We start from the raw sequence: 17,875 nt of genomic DNA, 5'->3' as shown, positions 1-17,875 counted from the left end.
GACCTCGAATTTCACTTATACGTACAGTACTAGTTTTACATCAGATTATATTAAATGACGAACCTCTCTAACTATTACCAATTGTTTTAGTGTGATACTATAACTTCTGCATAAGGGATTCAATCTAGAAAACAAAGAAAAGAAGTATTATCACCAAAAGGTTATAGGAATTGACCAGGACTCATTTCCTGAAAACCATGTGGAAACATTCGGAATCACTAGAAGTGGAATTAGACAGAGACAACATGACTACTATTGTGTATTGACCAGGTTGTTAATGTCGATTGAGAACCCCACAAGCAACCAAAGGTGAGCTTTTCGAGTCTCGATTCCTGGATTGAAGACCTTTAACAGAATGAGCGGCATGGAATTGTGAAACATAATAAGAGGTTAGGTTCATTGCCACATTTTGCGGACAGAAATAGCAGGCCGCCCTAAGCTGCTGTGTGCTCGTAATCAAAGCCTAAACTCACAAAGGAATATATGAAGAATATAGCTAGGTTGTGATAATCATGATGACACAGTTGTAATTCCTTGACTTATTTTTATGGGAGCCGCTTATATGTTTTGGTCAAATGTATATCTTCGATTCTGAAACGAATGGGGTTGAATTCAAAGTCTAAAAGGTGCTCTAACAGAAGAGTGAGTACCTTTGCATAATTATCCGATCCCACTTGAAAAGAAGAGCATGCTAATTATGGAATTCTGGGACAGGGATCGAATATATAGCTACAATATATACCTTATAATTTTGACTAGGAACTTTATGTAAATTATGCCTTGCATCTGAACCGTTCAATATCTTCAAAATACTTGAACTATTCTCATACTGTGTAAACCTTTCGAGAACATCTTCCTCCATCCTCCTAGGAACCAAGCAAAGAACATGCATCTATACTCTGAATGCGCAAGTTGGGCATTGCATCTATACTCTGAATGCGCTCAACAACTAACCCCTTAATTACCATTTTAGTTAAAAAGTGAAATTGAACTTATACCAGCATAAAAGAAAAGATAGAATATGATCGATCATGAGAAAGAATGGTGGTGGTTCTTAGAATTTAGAATGATGAATTAGAACCAACCAACACTAATTCTTATGCAACTGTTCATGTGGAGTGAAGCAAATCTCTCCATCTTTGAATGTGTAATGTACTATACATAGTGTGATGATATATACCTGAATCCAATAGAATAATCCTGTACAATGATACTCTTAACCCAGTGGGTCTGTGTGCATGTTTTTTAATTATGAATGCTACAAGTTTAAAAGGGTCTTCGAAAGTGGAAAAAAAAAAGAAAGAAGATTTAAAAGCTAACCAAAGCGTGGAACAGTGATGTTGAGCAATGATTGTGTCTAACAAGTATGCATGGTCATGGACTCATGGCCTATCCTAGCTAGCTTTCCAAGATAAAAATATAGATAAGAATGCTTCAAGTTAATCCTTAAAGGTTAACAACAAACAAACATAGCCATTATTTATTGAGTGGCCATTGCATTTGCAGAGCTAAATAAGCTATGATTAATTTCATTAACTTAGGTGGAGGTGGGAATTGTTAGAGAATTAATTCTCTACCTACTACTATTTGCATGCTTTGGCAATCATCTTCATCATGGGGACATTGGCACATCTAGCTCTCTCTAATACGTACATCATGATTATGTCAGTCCAACCAAGTGCATAATCCTAAGGAGTCTCGTCGCATTGCTTGCTAAGGAGAGAACACAAGGATGATGATCAATCATATGTTCGATTCACCGGCACATGCATGAAGTTTGATCCTGATCGACAAGTTTAAGTACAATTATTGGGTAAAAACAATAAGATAAGTGCAAATCAAGGTTAGTTATGAAAATTATTCAACTCAAGACGAAATAAATTTACAGTGTTTGAGATTTTTTTAGTACATTGAATTATATTTTTTTTATTAAATCAACCAATTGTATTATATAAACATCAAAATTACATCAAAGACTCAGCAAATGCTAATAGCAAATATACTAACTTCAACATGGTTTGACATATTTGGATGTATCACGAAGTCATATTTTGAATTCCATGTGTCATTTGAAATTCACATATGTCATGAGTTTAGTATTTGTAAAGAATGACTCTTAGAATATTCATGAAATTGCAAAACACCCATATGTCGAACTCTTTTTTATTTTATTTAATTTTATGTTTTATGAATTTTGTTCTTTGAACAAAAAAGAAATTCATTTAGTATTTCGTCAATTAGAACATATCTTTGATTTACCAATGATGAGATTAAAAAACATGACAATTTGAATAGAAATGTAGTTTTGCATAGTTTGACATATGTCGAGAGGTGTTATGGGGGCAACCTCTTTTTTATTTTATTTAATTTTATGTTTTATGAATTTTGTTCTTTGAACAAACAAAAAAATTCATTTACTATTCCGCCAATTAGAACATATTTTAAAGATCATGATTTACCAATGATGAGATTAAAATACATGACAATTTGAATAGAAATATAGTTTTGCATAGTTTGACATGTCGAGAGGTGTTATGGGGATAGCCGTGGAATGCAATAACATAATAAAACATGTTAAACTTTATTAACACTATTTCTCTTGAAATTCTCCTAAACCATGAGCTCACCATTTGTGGAGCATGATTTTTAGAATGCTTTCCGGTTGATCGAACATTGAAACTTTGAATGAATTGAATTTTATTATTTTTTGACTTCGAAAAATCGTAAAAACATTTACTTTGTGATTTTGTTTACTTTATCAATTTGAGAAATGTTTAAACATCAATTAGAAGGTAAGAAAATATTGGTGAGAAAATAAGAATATGTCATTTTTGCCGAAAATCAGGTGCTATAGTCCATAGTTTTTGGGTAGAGACTAATTTATCGGAGAATTTTTTTTTATAATTTTTTTTCTTTTTAAATTGTTATGGAGTTCAGTTTCCAAGGGTTGGCATCTGTAGTTGGTTTATAATTTTTAGCTTTTTATTTTTCTTTCTTACTTTAAGAATAAATAAATAATTTTGTATTTAATATTTTAAATTATTAATTAGGGCCTAAGTAAGAGGTTAACGGTTTGGGAAGATAAACGCAAGCCTGCTTGTGATGTATTGATCAGGTCAATGTCTCGACTTCATGATTATCGCTTTCATAATTCAAAGTTAAGGATTGAAGCAACTAGATGTCTGAGGGTTGAGAAATGGAAGCCTCCTTCAATTGGAACTCTTAAAGTTAATATTGATGGTTCATTCTATGAGTCTACAAGAAAAGGTGGATTTGGATTTGTGATAAGGGATTCAGACGGACAATTTATTGCTGGTGGGGGAGGTCCTCTCAGTCAATTGTTATCTCCAGAACATGCAGAACTTTCAGCCTTTCAAGCTGCTCTAGATTATATAATGGAACATGTGTAAGTACTTGGACTACTCCCTTCAACACATGACTTTCCCAAGATCTCAAGGACAACAGACATGCAAAGAACTAGGAGAGATACTCTCCTAATTGCTCGCAGAAACAAAGGAAATAAAGGAGGATCGCATGAAGAGAATTTCAAGGAAACTATCTCACTGATCTTGAGATAAAGGTCTATTTAATACATATCATATTTACATGATTCGAAATTGATATGCATTGATTTTAATTGATCTCAAAATCTCTTTATATATGCATAACCGATTACATGCTAAATAGAGTTTTAAAACCCTTCCATGTTTATCTTATTCTGTGATTAAGATACGATTTGATTGAGGGGGAGTCCTGCTCCTATAAAAGGGTTTTCAAACTAATTCATTGGTGAGAGTTTTGGTTGCATAAAATTGGTTTTTGCTTGAACTTCTAGTTTGGTTGTTTATATCGGTCTTTGAAAACTCTCAGTGGTTGTTTCATGTGTTTCATTGCTTTATCAATCACTTGCATAATTCATTCTCAAGATCAGTGAGAAGATTGAGTTAGAGGATGATTGAATACAGATTCGCTAGTAGTAGTTGATGTTGAAAAATTAGAAGTTAGAACAGTTGTAAAACAAGTTAGCATCTGTTGCTAAGAGAAAGTGTTTGTTATGAACAACACTACTTGTATTTTGTAAACTCTATTGATTCATATTGGATTGCCTTTTCGTGTTGGCTACGTTAAAAGCCACGCAGTGAAGTTTCCTCAGTGGAGAGGTTTACACTGCGTTAGCAAATCTCAGTGTTATGAATCATATTTTCTTTGGATAAACTTAGATACACAAAGTTTTCTCTAATATTGGTTCCATCTAGTATTTTCAACATGACATGCAACCGGTAGTAGCGGAGACTGACTCTACCAAGGTCCAGCGCCAACTGACTACTGCTGCTATGCCTAACACGTCTACACTAGGAAGGGTGTATGACAACCTGTTGTTGTTACTGGAATCACAGCCAAATGTGACTATTGTGCATGCTAGAAGAGATGGCAACAAAGTGGCACACCTGTTAGCCGCTCAAGCTTCTTCTTTTTCTCAAGTTTGTTTCTTTTCATTTCCTCCTCAGTTTCTATCAGCTGCAATTGCAGCTGAACTTTGTTCCATGTAATTTCCCTAATTTCCGATAAAGGTTGACATCATTCATCTCAAAAAAAAAAGAAAAAAAAAAGAGGTTAACGGTTAAAACTTTAGATGATATTAATGGTTAAGATAACATCATGTAACATGTATTGATCACTTACTCTAGAAAATTTTCATTGCTATCATGGTAAAAACAATCGAAACCCCCGCTTTACTTCCATATCAATGAAACCCAACACTAGTTGATCTGAAGATTGGAGGACATTTACCGTTAGCTGTGTGTAGGTAAATGTACTTCTATCTCCGAAACTTCAACTTAATCCTCACCTTCGATTCTTGGATGGTATTCCTCATCTTCAATTCTTCATCATTAACCCATCTACACAGAGACTAGGGATACTTGGACCGTCTCCTTCAATACCCAAATTCCTAGTCTCGTTTCAAGCTTCTAGTCAACAGGTGTCTTTCTAGAAGAATTTGAATGTTGTGTTTGTTTTCAATTTCAAGTGCACGCGTGCTTGCATTGCTTTCATATTTGGCGCACTTATGATTTTCCATACAAAATATATTTGGGATTGGTAAGGCTCTAATCACTAGTGGTACAAGGAATATTTTTGGTTCAAGTTGTTGTACGTGAGTGGGGAATAGATTAAAGAGAATGGTGGTGGAACTGAAGTGACTTCGATTACGTACAAATTGATCACAAAATAAGATTTGTCTTGGCTGGCTACTTATAAAGGCAGAGGTCCGTTCATGGGACAGAGCACTAATCATCAAATAATGGAGAGGCTATTCATGATCATGGTAATATGCTACCTCTGTGGTAGTATAGTTGAACTCTCTGGTCAAGCTGTCGAGTCGCCTCAATACAGAGTGGTGCATTCAGAATCAGACTTTGAGGTCAGACTTTACAGAGAATCCTCATGGATGTCAGCTCAAGTCCGAGAAACAACTTCATTCGAAAAAGCCACTAAAGATGGCTTTCACAGGTTCTCCAACACTGTTTTTGTTTTCGCTTTTCATAGGTTGATTCCATGTTTTCTTCTCTCACTCTCTCTTTTCGTAGGTTGTATCAGTACATTCATGGTGATAACCTTAACTCGTCCCAGATTACCATGACAGCTCCGGTATTAACAAGCATTGTCCCATCCGTGCATGGACCGGAATACTATGTAAGGTTGTATCTGTCTGCCAAATATGAAAGAACACCACCACAGCCTTTCACTGAACTGAATTTGCAGTTTGATAAGCTGAGAAGTCGCTGCATAGCAGCCAGAAAGTTTCCAGGGTTTGCCAAGGACGATGACATTAATGAGGAATTTGAAACTCTTGTGAGTAGCCTAAATAAGCACCTGAATGGAAAACCAGGAATCCTGAAAGAAAAGAGTTCTTATACAATAGCCCAGTACAATGCTTCATATCATGTTTCTGGGCGCTTAAATGAAGTGTGGATGGATCTCTCAGGATTTACTGTCGACTGCTGATGCGTGTAATAGGAGGAATAAAGATTACATCCTTGTGGAGTCATGTAGTCTTGGTAAGATCAATTGACATATTGCTCATTGCTTCATGTAAGCTGAACCACCTCATAAAATAAAAATGGATGCTCATGTAAGTTTCTCACAGGTCCTCATTATTTGTTTTCCTTTTTTTTTCTTTTTCTTTTTTTCCTTCAATTGGATAGTGTCTATACTGAAAATCCTATAAAAGAATCTAATAACAAAAAGAAAAATCACATCTGGGGTCTTGTCTGGACAACATAGAGTTTCCCATCTCTGATCACACCTTCAATGTCTTGTGCTGAACCATATAACTCCTCGATTGCACTTCCTGCGCGAGCAATGCTGGACAGAATTGTCTTTTGGAAGTTCCCATCAGTAACGAGTGGGTCAGATGAGTAGTCAAGCACGACTTCCTCTTCCGCATCCATAGGCACACTATCATTACCATAAAACAACATAAGATCTAGTGAATAGAAAATACAAAGAAGTTTATGTCGATTGTATTGAATTCATTTATCGATAGAAGCATGTTGCCTGGATCAGTTGTATGGTAGTTCACCTGTCATAAAGGCCTGCACCAGCATAACCTTCAAGATCTTCACCATTGGAATCGGATCGGAAGATTATGGACTGTCTGATAAAGAGGCCAATCGGTTTGCTAGGGTAACCTAACACCTGAAAAATATCCACACTCATGAGTGCAAACAATGGTAAGGATTTATACACATATTGTGTTGCCTAATTACATGGTCTGGCCAATGATCAAACTTTTATTCTGCAGTAAAGAAAGTTTTTTGATTGATAGACTACTCGGGTAAATTAGATAATCTATTTGGAAGTGCAAAGAATGGTGGAGATACATGGTGTTCCCTAATTACATGGTCAGTGAAAGCCAATGACCAATTTAGGTAAATTCATAGACTACTTGGGTATATAATCCATGTGGAAGTTATCAATGCAATTCAATCCCTACATGGTCTGTTACTCTTATTGTCACTTTTGGCACTGAAGTAGTGAAGTGCATTACCTGAGGAGAGTCCAGAGCATTTTTCTTGCTAATAAAACTTAAAGCACGTCCAGGATAAGCTCCAACTAAGGTTTCTCCAAGACCTTTGACAACCTATCACGGTAAAACATACCAAATCAATGTCTCTGATATTAAATCAACATTCTATCTTACATATATACTGCTGAATACCTCAGCATATATCTCCGACGAGTCTCCTGAAGATGGGTTAGTTGTGTGAATAACGAATGCATAGTCGGCATTTATTATTTCTTGAACAAGGACAGCCATGCAAAGATAATCATGGTCTAATTTCACTTTTCTTGTGCTGAAGTATGCTCTCTCATTCCACTTTGAAGCCCAGACCTAGATTATAAGAGATGAGCACACCCCAATATATCAGACAACTTTTAGATAAAACAACTTGATCAGCATTAACTTGATAGGCAGCTTGAGCTCTGATAACAAGTTATGATGTTTGTGAGATCTACTTTTCTTAAAGCATAGTGAAAACATGGTAAATTGCTGCCCCTGATTTCAGAAAGCTTTAGCCATGTACCACAGAACCAAGAACAAAAAAAATCATACTGTATTGAAGCATCAATAAAGAAACAAAGATAATATACCAGTCAACTCAATAGAGTACACTGGGAATGAGAAAGAAGATAGATGTGAAAAGATTGGTTTGAGACATAACTCAATGCTTAATACTAATATCAAGGGCAGTTAAATTCCTAGCATTAATGGATTTAAGAACACCAGATTCAAAGATCTATGTAAGTTCAAATGGGCATATGCAGCAAAGCATTCTTACCTTTTTTATAGCCAACCATGCTTGTTCCCATCGTTGTTCACCCTCATCACCAGGCCAAGGCATTCCTGAACTTTGCATCTTAGTCTTCAGCTCTTGCACCTGAAAGTAACTCTCAAAATAAGCATTCACTTAAATTGCTCGTTCTGCCTGGAGGCCCCTAGAGTTATTTTACTTACAGGTACCACTACAGGTTATATATCCTATCAAGAAAAGGAATGACTGACAAGAACAATGATTCAATAAAAACTCTTTACTGAGCTTAAAACTTTAGTTTGAGTAAAGAATTCTGTACAACCCATATATAAAACTTTAGTTCTTGATTCAGCCCCAAATCAGAGAAGTCATTATTTGCCTGCTTTACTAACAATTTATGTTGGAAAATGAATGATTGGATACCACAAAACTTCACAGATTGGAACATATTTCCATAAGGAGATCATGTGATTGCAGGCTATGAAATAAAAATTGCATGCATTTGCAACATATCTTCTGTTACAAATTACAATTTTCGACATTGAAGCCTTCAATAGAAAAAATAGAAAATAGATACATACCAACGGGGGTGGTGCTGTCAACTGTAAAACTGTCTCTCGAATCTCCCCAAGTGAACCAAAATCTCCTTCTTTTAACTTTTTCTTTAGAATTTCTAACTTGTCAGCAACAGCCTATAAAATAAACAAGCGCGCGCGCACACACAGTTAAAGTCAGACTAACGCTATACCATGGCGCTCTGGATAAATAATGAATTAGAAACAGACAAACAGAAGATGGGCTTTGACTGGCAATTAGATCCATGGAAAAGGGAGTATGCCTATATTATGCATACAAAAGCAGATGAAATGGAATCTTCAGTTGTCCTTTTATTGTACTGTAGAGCGAGAATAGACAAGAAAGAAGGCAGGGCACAAAACCAAAGCCATTTGAAGTACTCTTTCTAGTCATTTGGCAAATTTCCTAACTATTTGCTACATCTTTTTTTAATTGATCAGTAAAAAGCAGCTCTTTCAACATATCAACACATTGGTGCAGTTATTTAAGTAATTTTCATCTAGAAATGCTTTTACAATTGAGACACGCGGCAAAGATGCACTAGTGAAGCTCAGCACCTATAGCTGCATTTCCATCGTTCTACTCACATTTTTAAGAGTTCCACCTTATAAACACTTGAGCTTTAACTTCTTTTTATATTTCTATTCATTATCAAGTACATTCGTCTTCTTACAATTTTGGAGGACTACCATAGTCAATTTGACCATTAGCTCGAGAAAGGAGCAATTAAATTACTACTGAAGTTAAATTTCTATGCATCGCCTAGTTAAAATGACAGGTTAACTTCCAAAAACACAAAGCCAAACAAATTAATATAACTTCAGTCTGTTCTGGTTAAGGTATTAGTAGAAATGACAGCTGCATGAGTAATATATGTGCAGAATATGATTATCGAAGTTTAGAGGTGACAACCTTATTTGAATCTTCAGAAAGAACTTTTTCAAATACTCCAAATGGTAGGGCAACTGATGTAGGAATTCCAACCCAAGAGGGTAGTTTTCCTTTTATATAAGAAATATTACGTGATTTAGCTCCAACCTGCCATCACCATAGACGTCACAGAAAACTGTCAGAAATTAAGAAGATGCCTGAGTTTAAGGATATTCATTTATAGGTAGGTTAAAGGATTATTATGCAAGATATTTTGCAAAAATCTAATCAACAGTGAAACAGAAAATAAAGAAAGAATAAAATAAAATAAAAAATAAAAAACTCTTTTTTTTTTTGCTGGCTGTATGATGTTTCAAGCCTTACCATTTCACTTGTGAACTCATCAGATGATATGGCATATCTACCCGTAAACTGTTTCTTCACTAATGTCAGAGCTGGGATGTCTTCATTTGAATTAGTTGAACTTGCATCTCCTAGCTCACTCTCATTAACCTCGCTGCAATTATTTATGCAAAGAAAGTATAAATTGTTTTCAGCTCACCCTCATCAAGCATATCAACATTTTTGAAATAATAGGTTGGTTATTTCACCAAACAGAGGGAAGTACCTATAAACTACATCAGCAGGAGTTGGCTTTACACGCAATAACTTCCCTTTACAAGCTTGGAGGTCAGCTAGAATATTGGAGTCAAAACATGTCGCAAAACAAACCTGTAAATAATAGGTTGGTTATTTCACCAAACATGTCGGTTATAGAGGAAAGAAAACTATGATTATTAAACAAATTACCTTGCTATTTCTTGCTCGGACAGAAACATGAGATAGGACGTCTGGCATATCAGGTGTTAGCACAGCAACTGTGCCATCTGGAATTTCTTCCTCACCTCTCACATTTCTTGCCACCAAAATAGTCGGCTTCTCATATACTTTATTCTGGACAGTGAGCAACTCGTCCACAACTACAACATATCCAACCACTTCAACTGGGCTGATAACCTGCCAACTGTCCAAGCAAACCAAAGTAACATTAGAAACATGTCATAGGCTCATGGCATTTAAGTGATTGATGTTGACATTGCACATGTTAAACTTCTTAGCTTTAGAAACATCATTTTATTGATTCTCTTTATTTGCCATTTCAATGTCTGACTATTTGATATCAAACATGATATGATAGGCTAAGAAATGGCAACGCAATCAACCTTCCCAAATTAGCAGTTTTCCGAAGAACTGGATCAAGTCGATTAACGAGTGCGGACAAAGAGGCAGCTGATCCAGCACGGATAACTTCTTCAGTAAATATGCTCAACTGCAAGAAATAATCATGAGGACAGAAAGAAGGAATCTATATCATACAAAATGTGAAACACAATGCTTTGGTTTTAAAGTGAAAGATAGAAGTCATGAGGCACAAGTGAACAAAATGCTTTAAATAATACATACAGCCCGTTGGTCCACTCCAAGCTTTGATCCAAGGTACTCTGCTGATGGCTGTAAAATACTGTGATACGATTCTGCCTTGTTTGCAAGCGCCAGGCGGGTTCTGTCTAGGATTGATTTAGCATATAATGCCCAGTTATCGGTATTACTCTTTAACATGTTTAACGCATGATTCCATCCCTTCATAAACAATGAAAGAAATCAAATAATTGGGCAAGTTCTCCATCTCTCACACAACACACACAAACACACAGGAAAAGAAAGAAAAAAAAAAGACCTCTGACCATGTTTAATATCTTAGACATTTTAAACGTCATTAGCACCAGGATTTACATGTAGTGGCTATCTTACCTTCAAACAGTACATGAGATCCTCATTATCATCTGATGATAATGCCAGGTTTTCTAGAACCATTGAGATGAAGTACATAATTTTCTGCATAACGTATAAATCAGCTGATCAAGATAATATGTTTTAGAGTTGGGAGTATATCATTGGAACTGTTCAAACGAGACTCAAGACAGATGCAACGTTAGTGAAGAAGAAAGCGGGGAAGGGATGAGATATATAAGTAACAGCCTAAACAACAAGATACCTCCGGCCCAGCATTATTCAGTTCTTCATATCCCCTCTCAATGGCGGTTCTCACAGTAGAATCAAGGGCAATGTCCAAAAATAAGAGATCCTTCAGGCGATCATTAGGCTTAGAGAGCAATGGCCACAGCTCCTGACGAGCCTCAAGCAAACCCTGAATGAAAATTTAAAAGAGCATTGACAATCAGACTTGAAGCACAGGAGAAAGACTCAAAAATAATTGTCAACATCAACATTTCGCAAAACCTCAATAAGGACTTCCACATTCTTGTCCTCAACATGTTCCATTACAAATTGCAGCAGTCCCTGTTTGGAAAAAAAAAATGTCAATATGAAACTTCTTGTTAGTTATCTCATTCAATTCAAGCATCATAAGAATTTGTTGGACTGAACAAATAAGAATTTTACATGAAGATAAGAATCTTACTGGAACTTCTGAGGGCAGGCCAGATACAGGATTTATTTGTACTCCAACCATGAAGCCTTGACCCTGGAGAGAATTAAATATCCAGTCAAATGCTAAAACCACATTGTGTTGAGCTATTCCAATTAGTTATCAAAACTACCTGAGCACTGTAACCCAAACAATTTGTGATGGCAGACTCAAGATCTGCACCTGAGTGAACTGCCTGCATTTAAACATGGATGTGTAGAAACTTGTCATGCAAAAAAGTAGAAACATAATAAACAGGAAGCAATAGGAGTAAAAAACTGTCCTCATTATCAGAATATAGACTTGGATACTATCCCTTCTCATGATAATAGAAATGGGAAACATGTATCATGAATTCCTCTGATGACATGCATTTTGTCACAACCCATCATCTATATTATAAGAAAAAACTGCATGTCTATATTATAAGAAAAAACTGCATGAATGAAAGCACAATATCACATGCAACACAACAAATCTTCCTGCTGGTTGCAATAATCATGTGCAAAATTATGTGATGCAGATATTCAAATAAAAAAGAAAACCATAATACTTAAAACTGAAAGGTTTAGGGATCCCAACCTTTAAAGTTCTCATGTAGTTCCCCAGATCATGCAGAAGACGCTCTTTCTGATCTGCCCTGAAACTTGGTTCATTGTGGATTGCACGGTCATAGCTTAGAAGACGTTCTTTTGTAATTCCATTCTCGTTCAAAGTTTTCCAGTAAACACCAATATCAAAGTCACTTTTGATGTAATCAATTAGCGCCTGCAGTGGCAACTTTTAATGAGAAAACTTCAAACAATGGAAAACATGGAATAGATATTCACTAGCTCATGGGTCCAATACCTGACATATAACAACATCATCTGGGCTAGTGTTATTATGCAACTTTTGATGCCATTCCTCCATCATTCCGCCCTTGCAATCACAGTTTCTCTGTCACCAACAAAAAATTATTCAAGCAATGATGAACATAGCCCATAAATGAGGGGAGTCGAATACGAAACCACCTAAAGAACGTCCAATATAATCAATAAATAATCTCCACCTGGATAACAAGGATCTCATCTCGAATTCGCTGTCCCACATCCCCTTCTCCTCCACGTCCAACAGTAGACAATATCAACCGTAGAAGCTCTCGATACTGTGGATGACTTGTGTAAATATTCTGGAGCAAGCCTGTGAGCCTGTCCTGTGCTTTACTAATCTCACTGCACTTACGGAGAGTAAGAATTATTGATGGGTTTAAAGGGAGATCAAACATGGCCACCATCACATTAAGGAAAAGGCACATTTTCATAGAAAACAAATTCAGCTGATATCTAAATCAGAAAAGAGAAACAAAAACGGTGAGTGGAACTTGTAATTGATGCTACATGGGAGCTATTTAAGAGGATATCCACATATTTCAGTGTCCAGAAGCCAAAAAAATATAAGTATTTCAACAAAATAAAAAGAACTTTACCGTGGTTTGACATTGTAATTTTTATTCCAAATCAGCTGCCTCATAGCCATAAACCTCATCCACACCAGAATACCTGCAAGACCTAATTTGCCAGCATCTTTTGCTTGATTTATCAAGTCTGCTGCAATGTTAAACCTGCAAAGAAAAGAACAAACGGATTTAAACAGAGAAGCAAATGAAATTTATATTGAACTTATGTTGAAAGACTCTTATACACAAAATACACAGGGTCAGAGGATCTTCATCTCTTTTTGAAATGTAGTAAAGAGCTTTAATTGGCATGACTGAAACATCTAAAAGTCCCAAGTAAAGCAACCCAAACCATTCTTCGAGCTCTATTCTTCTCTAGTCTATTAACAAGAGAATTCATTTTAAGCTTACAACCCTAAAAAGTTGGGAACATATACAGCAGAACAGCATAAAGTGGAATAAGAAATAGCTAATCAATAAAATGTTTTGTTATTAAATTCCTGACAGAATACTGACCGATGCATAAAGGATTTTTGCGCCTCACTCTCCAGACCTGCTATTTTATCTAATAAATCCTTTGCAGTACCTTTTCCATCACCAGCATCCTTCAATGGGAGAAATTAACTTGTAAGGTAATGGAATCCAGAGTCTAAATAAGGCAGTAGATACATATTATGACCAAAGGAAAGGAGCAACCTTCTGAACTTTCTTGACCGCAACACCAAAGTCAGCGTAGAAATCTGATCCTTGGTTCTTAATCCAGTTTCCAGAAGAACAAAGGACAAATGGCATTCCTTTGAAACTTTCCTCTTGCATTTCTATTTCTAAAGATTGAACCTGTACAATTATTGTGAATATCAAGACTAATGTCTACGGGTCTCGGATATATAAGCCAGTTTAAAGTTCCAAGCCAATGGAACAAATGAACAATACATGTTTCCCTTTGGCATACCTCATAAGTAGAATCAACAGAACTAGATACAAATTGTGTTTCAACAGCCCCATTTAGAGAAACTGAACCCTGGGGCAGTACATTTGGAGGTGGTTCCTGAAAATGCCAATATAGTTGACTAGTTAATGCAGATTGATTAACAAGCAATGCATGGAAGAAGAAGTACCCAAGAAACATATAAATGAGAGCAACGATAATTGATCAAACATTTAGCATTCCTGTATGCCTGATCAGTTAATAGGTTTAAAATATTTACCAACCACTCTCCAGCTTTGTTTACAGATAGAGCCCAATGAATGTTAATTGGCTCTTTGATATCTGTTGCCAGATGAACCCTTGTCTTATCAGCAACCTTTGTCACAAGTACCTTGTACATATTTCAGGATTCTAAAAATTAGTTTAATCCCTACAAGATCATACTGTAGCAGAAATAACAAAATAAGCAGAACGAATAAACACATAATTCTCTCACCAGCAGGTCCTTATCACCGAGCCTGTAGATTTTTTTGTTCAGGACGGAAGCACCATCTTGTTCTTCTTTTGCCTTGGCAAATAGCTCAACTGCTTTCAAGGCTTTTGGTTTCCTTGATTCTTCATGCGCAAGTTTAGCTTCATCTACAGGTTTAGTAGCATGTTTGTTGAGAATCTTCATTAAATCTCGTTGCTTCCGCTTAATTCTTTCAGTTCTGGAAACCTTTTTACTCTCATGTTTCTTTGCGGCCTTGGAAACTTCTTTGTTATCAGCATGAGATGGTTCCTGACTGTTACTAGCATCAGTTTTCTTAGTCAGCCTTGCTTGGAGCTCTTGTATGGAAGCACCCCTGGCTACTTCCTCCAATAGCTCAGTTCGGGCCGCTTCATACTCCACCTATATAACCAATACATTCATTTAACACTTTCACAGTAAACAAAAGAAACATAAAAATCGATAAATCAACCTAACAAGTTTCTCCTTGACTAGTCGATTTGCATTGTCCAGAATTTTGATAGCATGACATCTTACAACATTCATTTAACACTTTCACAGTAAACAAAAGAAACATAAAAATCGATAAATCAACCTAACAAGTTTCTCCTTGACTAGTCGATTTGCATTGTCCAGAATTTTGATAGCATGACATCTTACAACAGAAGAACCCTGTACCCTTATGAAAAACTTCAAGCATTATCTTTGGAAAAGTTCCATCGGGAACTCAATGACAAGGACTGATACATAACTAGATTTTTATTGGTCTAGCACGAAGCAAAGAAAATTAAAAACAGAGAAAAAAGAAGAAGTAATTAAAGTTGGAGACGCAGTTTTTATGGGCATCATTCGTGTAACCATGAGGATGAATGGGTTTCTTCGTCGCTGCAGGACATGAAAAAAGAAAAGGATTTTTGGAGATGCAGTAAGAATAAAAACAAACTTTTTAATTTTCACATGCATTATGCATTCTCTTTCTCTAGTGTTTCTTTCTCCCCACGGGAAGTAAAAGATATTATTACAGTTGGAGCTGTAGTAGCAATGACAGTTCGGGTTTTGTAAAATATGAGAGTATAGTTCACATGCCTTCTCTTGCTCTGGTGTGTACATCTGTTTACCCTTTCGCTCCCACCTCAGATATGCTTGAATTTGCACTAAATCTTCAGGAACTGAAACATTTGATATCAACTTCTCTTTCGAAGGTAATTTAACATGAAAGTTGCCGCCATTGTTCTTAAACCTGTAAAAAGAGAAAATATAAAGAAGAATAAAATCCATATTGTTTGCTTATAGCAGAGATTCTAAGTCAAGAAAAACAAAGCCGTGAAAAAGATTACCATCTGTTCTGACTTTCATCAACTATGAGAAACTCTATAGCTTGTATTGCAGGATCATCAATCTCAATTTTAAGTACGGAATTGGAGCCAGACTAGAGACAAAATGGATAGACAAATAAATCCTTAATCGAATCAAATGAGAGACGCATGGTGAGGCACATTTGTGCTGTTTTAAGAACTTACTTTCGCAAAAGGAGTTCTAAGAGCTCTCTTCTTATATTCTTTGGTTCCATCTGGGCGACGAGAAGGAAGCACCCATTTTCTAAATGGCAAATGACCACAAGGAAAGAAGACGTATGAAATTTCAAGGTAGAAATCTTGAGTGTCGTATTCACTGAAGGAAGTAAATGCAGGTTAACTTACTCTTTTCTATCTTTTATCCCACCCCAATGAAGAACCAAAGAATCACTGCCATATGAGACCTGAAATTCTACTTTAGTGGCAGACCCTGGAGAGGAAGCATCAACATAAACCTGCTCATTTAGATACAGCTTCTGTTAGCACAGATTCCTGTGTCATATATTCGGTCAGTTAAATTCAATAAGTCCTTATCCAAGCAGTAAAATTGGCTCGGATTAGTAAGCATCTAACACTTACGCCACATGTACCTGCAATTCAATGTTACCATCAAGGTTGTATTTCCCGGCAAGCTGCTGCTACAAGCAAAGACTTAAATCAGCATTGAAATATGTCCAAACCAACAATACGAATAGACATTTCGAGCTATGGGAACATTACATCAGAATGCGGATCCGTGGTTAGTACAGCGCAAGGAACAAATGCAACAGGCCGACGAGACCCCATGGCCAGCTTCGGCTTCTGCAAACTGTTGCCACAAAATTTCTTGGATATAGAACAAGACTTGCGCGGCTGCGCTGGCACTGGATGTATACACTTGGGTTGTAACAATGTGTTGGCAGGAATGCCTGAAGAATTGATTTTGCTCTGAAGCGGATTCTGCTGGAGAAAATTATGGCTCACCGAGTTGCTCATATTCCTCGACACACTTTACAGTTCTGAACAGATCATAGGATTGAAACACAGTGAGAGACCCCATGAAAAAGAAAAAGATCAAAGCAACCTAGGCCATGTTACAATTAAAAGATTATTCCCATACTAATTCTGTGTTTGCTTGCCAAAAAAGCCGAGGAACATAAAAGAAATCAAAATTTCTTTCATTTTCTATTCTCTTTGCGAGAATCGGTAAAATTGAAAATCAAAGTAAAAGCCAACAAGATTGTAACAGTTAAAGTGATATGCAAATTACATCTGTTACGCTGAATAAAGCCGTTTCCTTTTTTCGCAGAAAGAAATCAAAATTTGATTCTTTCTTCGGCACATTTTCTTTGAAACTGGGTAAAATCGAAAATCAAAGAGCAAAGAACGACACTTTAAAACAGTTGAGAGAGAAGAAGAAAAGAGATGGGAGTTTTGAAGCAAATGGAATTTGAAAACAATACCTGGGAAATTCTGTGATATACGAGCTGTGGATTCTTGAGAGGAAGATAGAATGAATATGCGATCAGATTCTTTTTGAGAGAGAGAGAGAGAGAGAGAGAGAGAGAGAAGAAAATGGAAGAAGGTTGTAATAGAAAAAAGGAGAAGGTTTTGGAGTGAGAGTCAGTGAGTGAGACTCCGGGAATTCATGTGGTTTCCCACCAGTTCTGGAAATCAAGGAGAGCAAAAGCAAAAGAAAGAAAGAGAGCGAGTCTACGTGAGTGACATGGCGTTTTTATGTCCGTCGAGGCCAGGACACGTGGCCCATTATTCGCACGTGACCTGGCTCTCTCTCTCTGAAAGAGATGTCTGGGGTCGTCCTGACCTCACCGGAAAAAGTCTGTTCTAAGTGTACGGTTCCCGTTATTACACTCGTGTGTTTAAAAGGGTGGTGTTTCGTTTGCCCTTGGGTTTTTGACAAATTTTCAATAAAT

The 17,875-nt window shown here is 36.4% G+C and overlaps 2 protein-coding genes across 6 annotated transcripts; one reads left to right on the top strand and one right to left on the bottom strand.

Annotated features, from left to right (window-relative positions):
* Positions 1-5,141: 5,141 nt before the first annotated feature.
* LOC112199634 (heme-binding protein 2) lies at positions 5,142-6,143 on the top strand. Its single transcript, XM_024340617.2, has 2 exons — positions 5,142-5,511; positions 5,589-6,143. The coding sequence occupies exons 1-2, from the start codon at positions 5,276-5,278 to the stop codon at positions 6,004-6,006; spliced, it is 654 nt and encodes a 217-aa protein (XP_024196385.1). The 5' UTR covers positions 5,142-5,275; the 3' UTR covers positions 6,007-6,143.
* On the bottom strand, positions 6,055-17,632 carry LOC112196764 (alpha-glucan water dikinase 1, chloroplastic). Of its 5 annotated transcripts, none has more exons than XM_024337185.2 (33): positions 17,405-17,632; positions 16,683-16,960; positions 16,553-16,600; positions 16,308-16,417; positions 16,128-16,206; positions 15,945-16,036; positions 15,694-15,847; positions 14,614-15,009; positions 14,398-14,508; positions 14,142-14,237; positions 13,886-14,026; positions 13,706-13,794; positions 13,220-13,354; positions 12,803-12,965; positions 12,601-12,690; positions 12,334-12,519; positions 11,885-11,947; positions 11,746-11,808; positions 11,565-11,624; positions 11,320-11,472; positions 11,076-11,159; positions 10,728-10,904; positions 10,487-10,593; positions 10,074-10,287; positions 9,892-9,995; positions 9,648-9,780; positions 9,306-9,431; positions 8,399-8,509; positions 7,845-7,943; positions 7,223-7,396; positions 7,052-7,144; positions 6,584-6,699; positions 6,055-6,459 (listed from the first exon to the last, which is right to left on the bottom strand). In XM_024337185.2, the coding sequence occupies exons 2-33, from the start codon at positions 16,935-16,937 to the stop codon at positions 6,255-6,257; spliced, it is 4,227 nt and encodes a 1,408-aa protein (XP_024192953.1). In that variant the 5' UTR covers positions 16,938-16,960; positions 17,405-17,632; the 3' UTR covers positions 6,055-6,254. The 5 variants fall into 5 exon arrangements, with proteins under 5 accessions (XP_024192953.1, XP_024192956.1, XP_024192955.1 ...); XM_024337188.2 differs by having other exon boundaries at positions 16,553-16,594; XM_024337187.2 differs by having other exon boundaries at positions 16,553-16,597; positions 17,405-17,631.
* Positions 17,633-17,875: the final 243 nt, after the last annotated feature.

This window comes from Rosa chinensis, chromosome 4 (assembly GCF_002994745.2).
Source record: "Rosa chinensis cultivar Old Blush chromosome 4, RchiOBHm-V2, whole genome shotgun sequence".
Lineage (NCBI taxonomy): Eukaryota > Viridiplantae > Streptophyta > Magnoliopsida > Rosales > Rosaceae > Rosa > Rosa chinensis.
This window is presented reverse-complemented; position numbering and strand designations above follow the sequence as displayed.

Coding starts and splice junctions, on each gene's coding strand:
- LOC112199634 (XM_024340617.2), top strand. CDS start 5,276: ATGGGACAGAGCACTAATCATCAAATAATGGAGAGGCTATTCATGATC. Junction 5,512..5,588: donor ACTAAAGATGGCTTTCACAG/GTTCTCCAACAC, acceptor CTCTTTTCGTAG/GTTGTATCAGTACATTCATG.
- LOC112196764 (XM_024337185.2), bottom strand. CDS start 16,937: ATGAGCAACTCGGTGAGCCATAATTTTCTCCAGCAGAATCCGCTTCAG. Junction 14,509..14,613: donor TCGGTGATAAGGACCTGCTG/GTGAGAGAATTA, acceptor AATATGTACAAG/GTACTTGTGACAAAGGTTGC. Junction 11,948..12,333: donor ACTACATGAGAACTTTAAAG/GTTGGGATCCCT, acceptor GTTTAAATGCAG/GCAGTTCACTCAGGTGCAGA.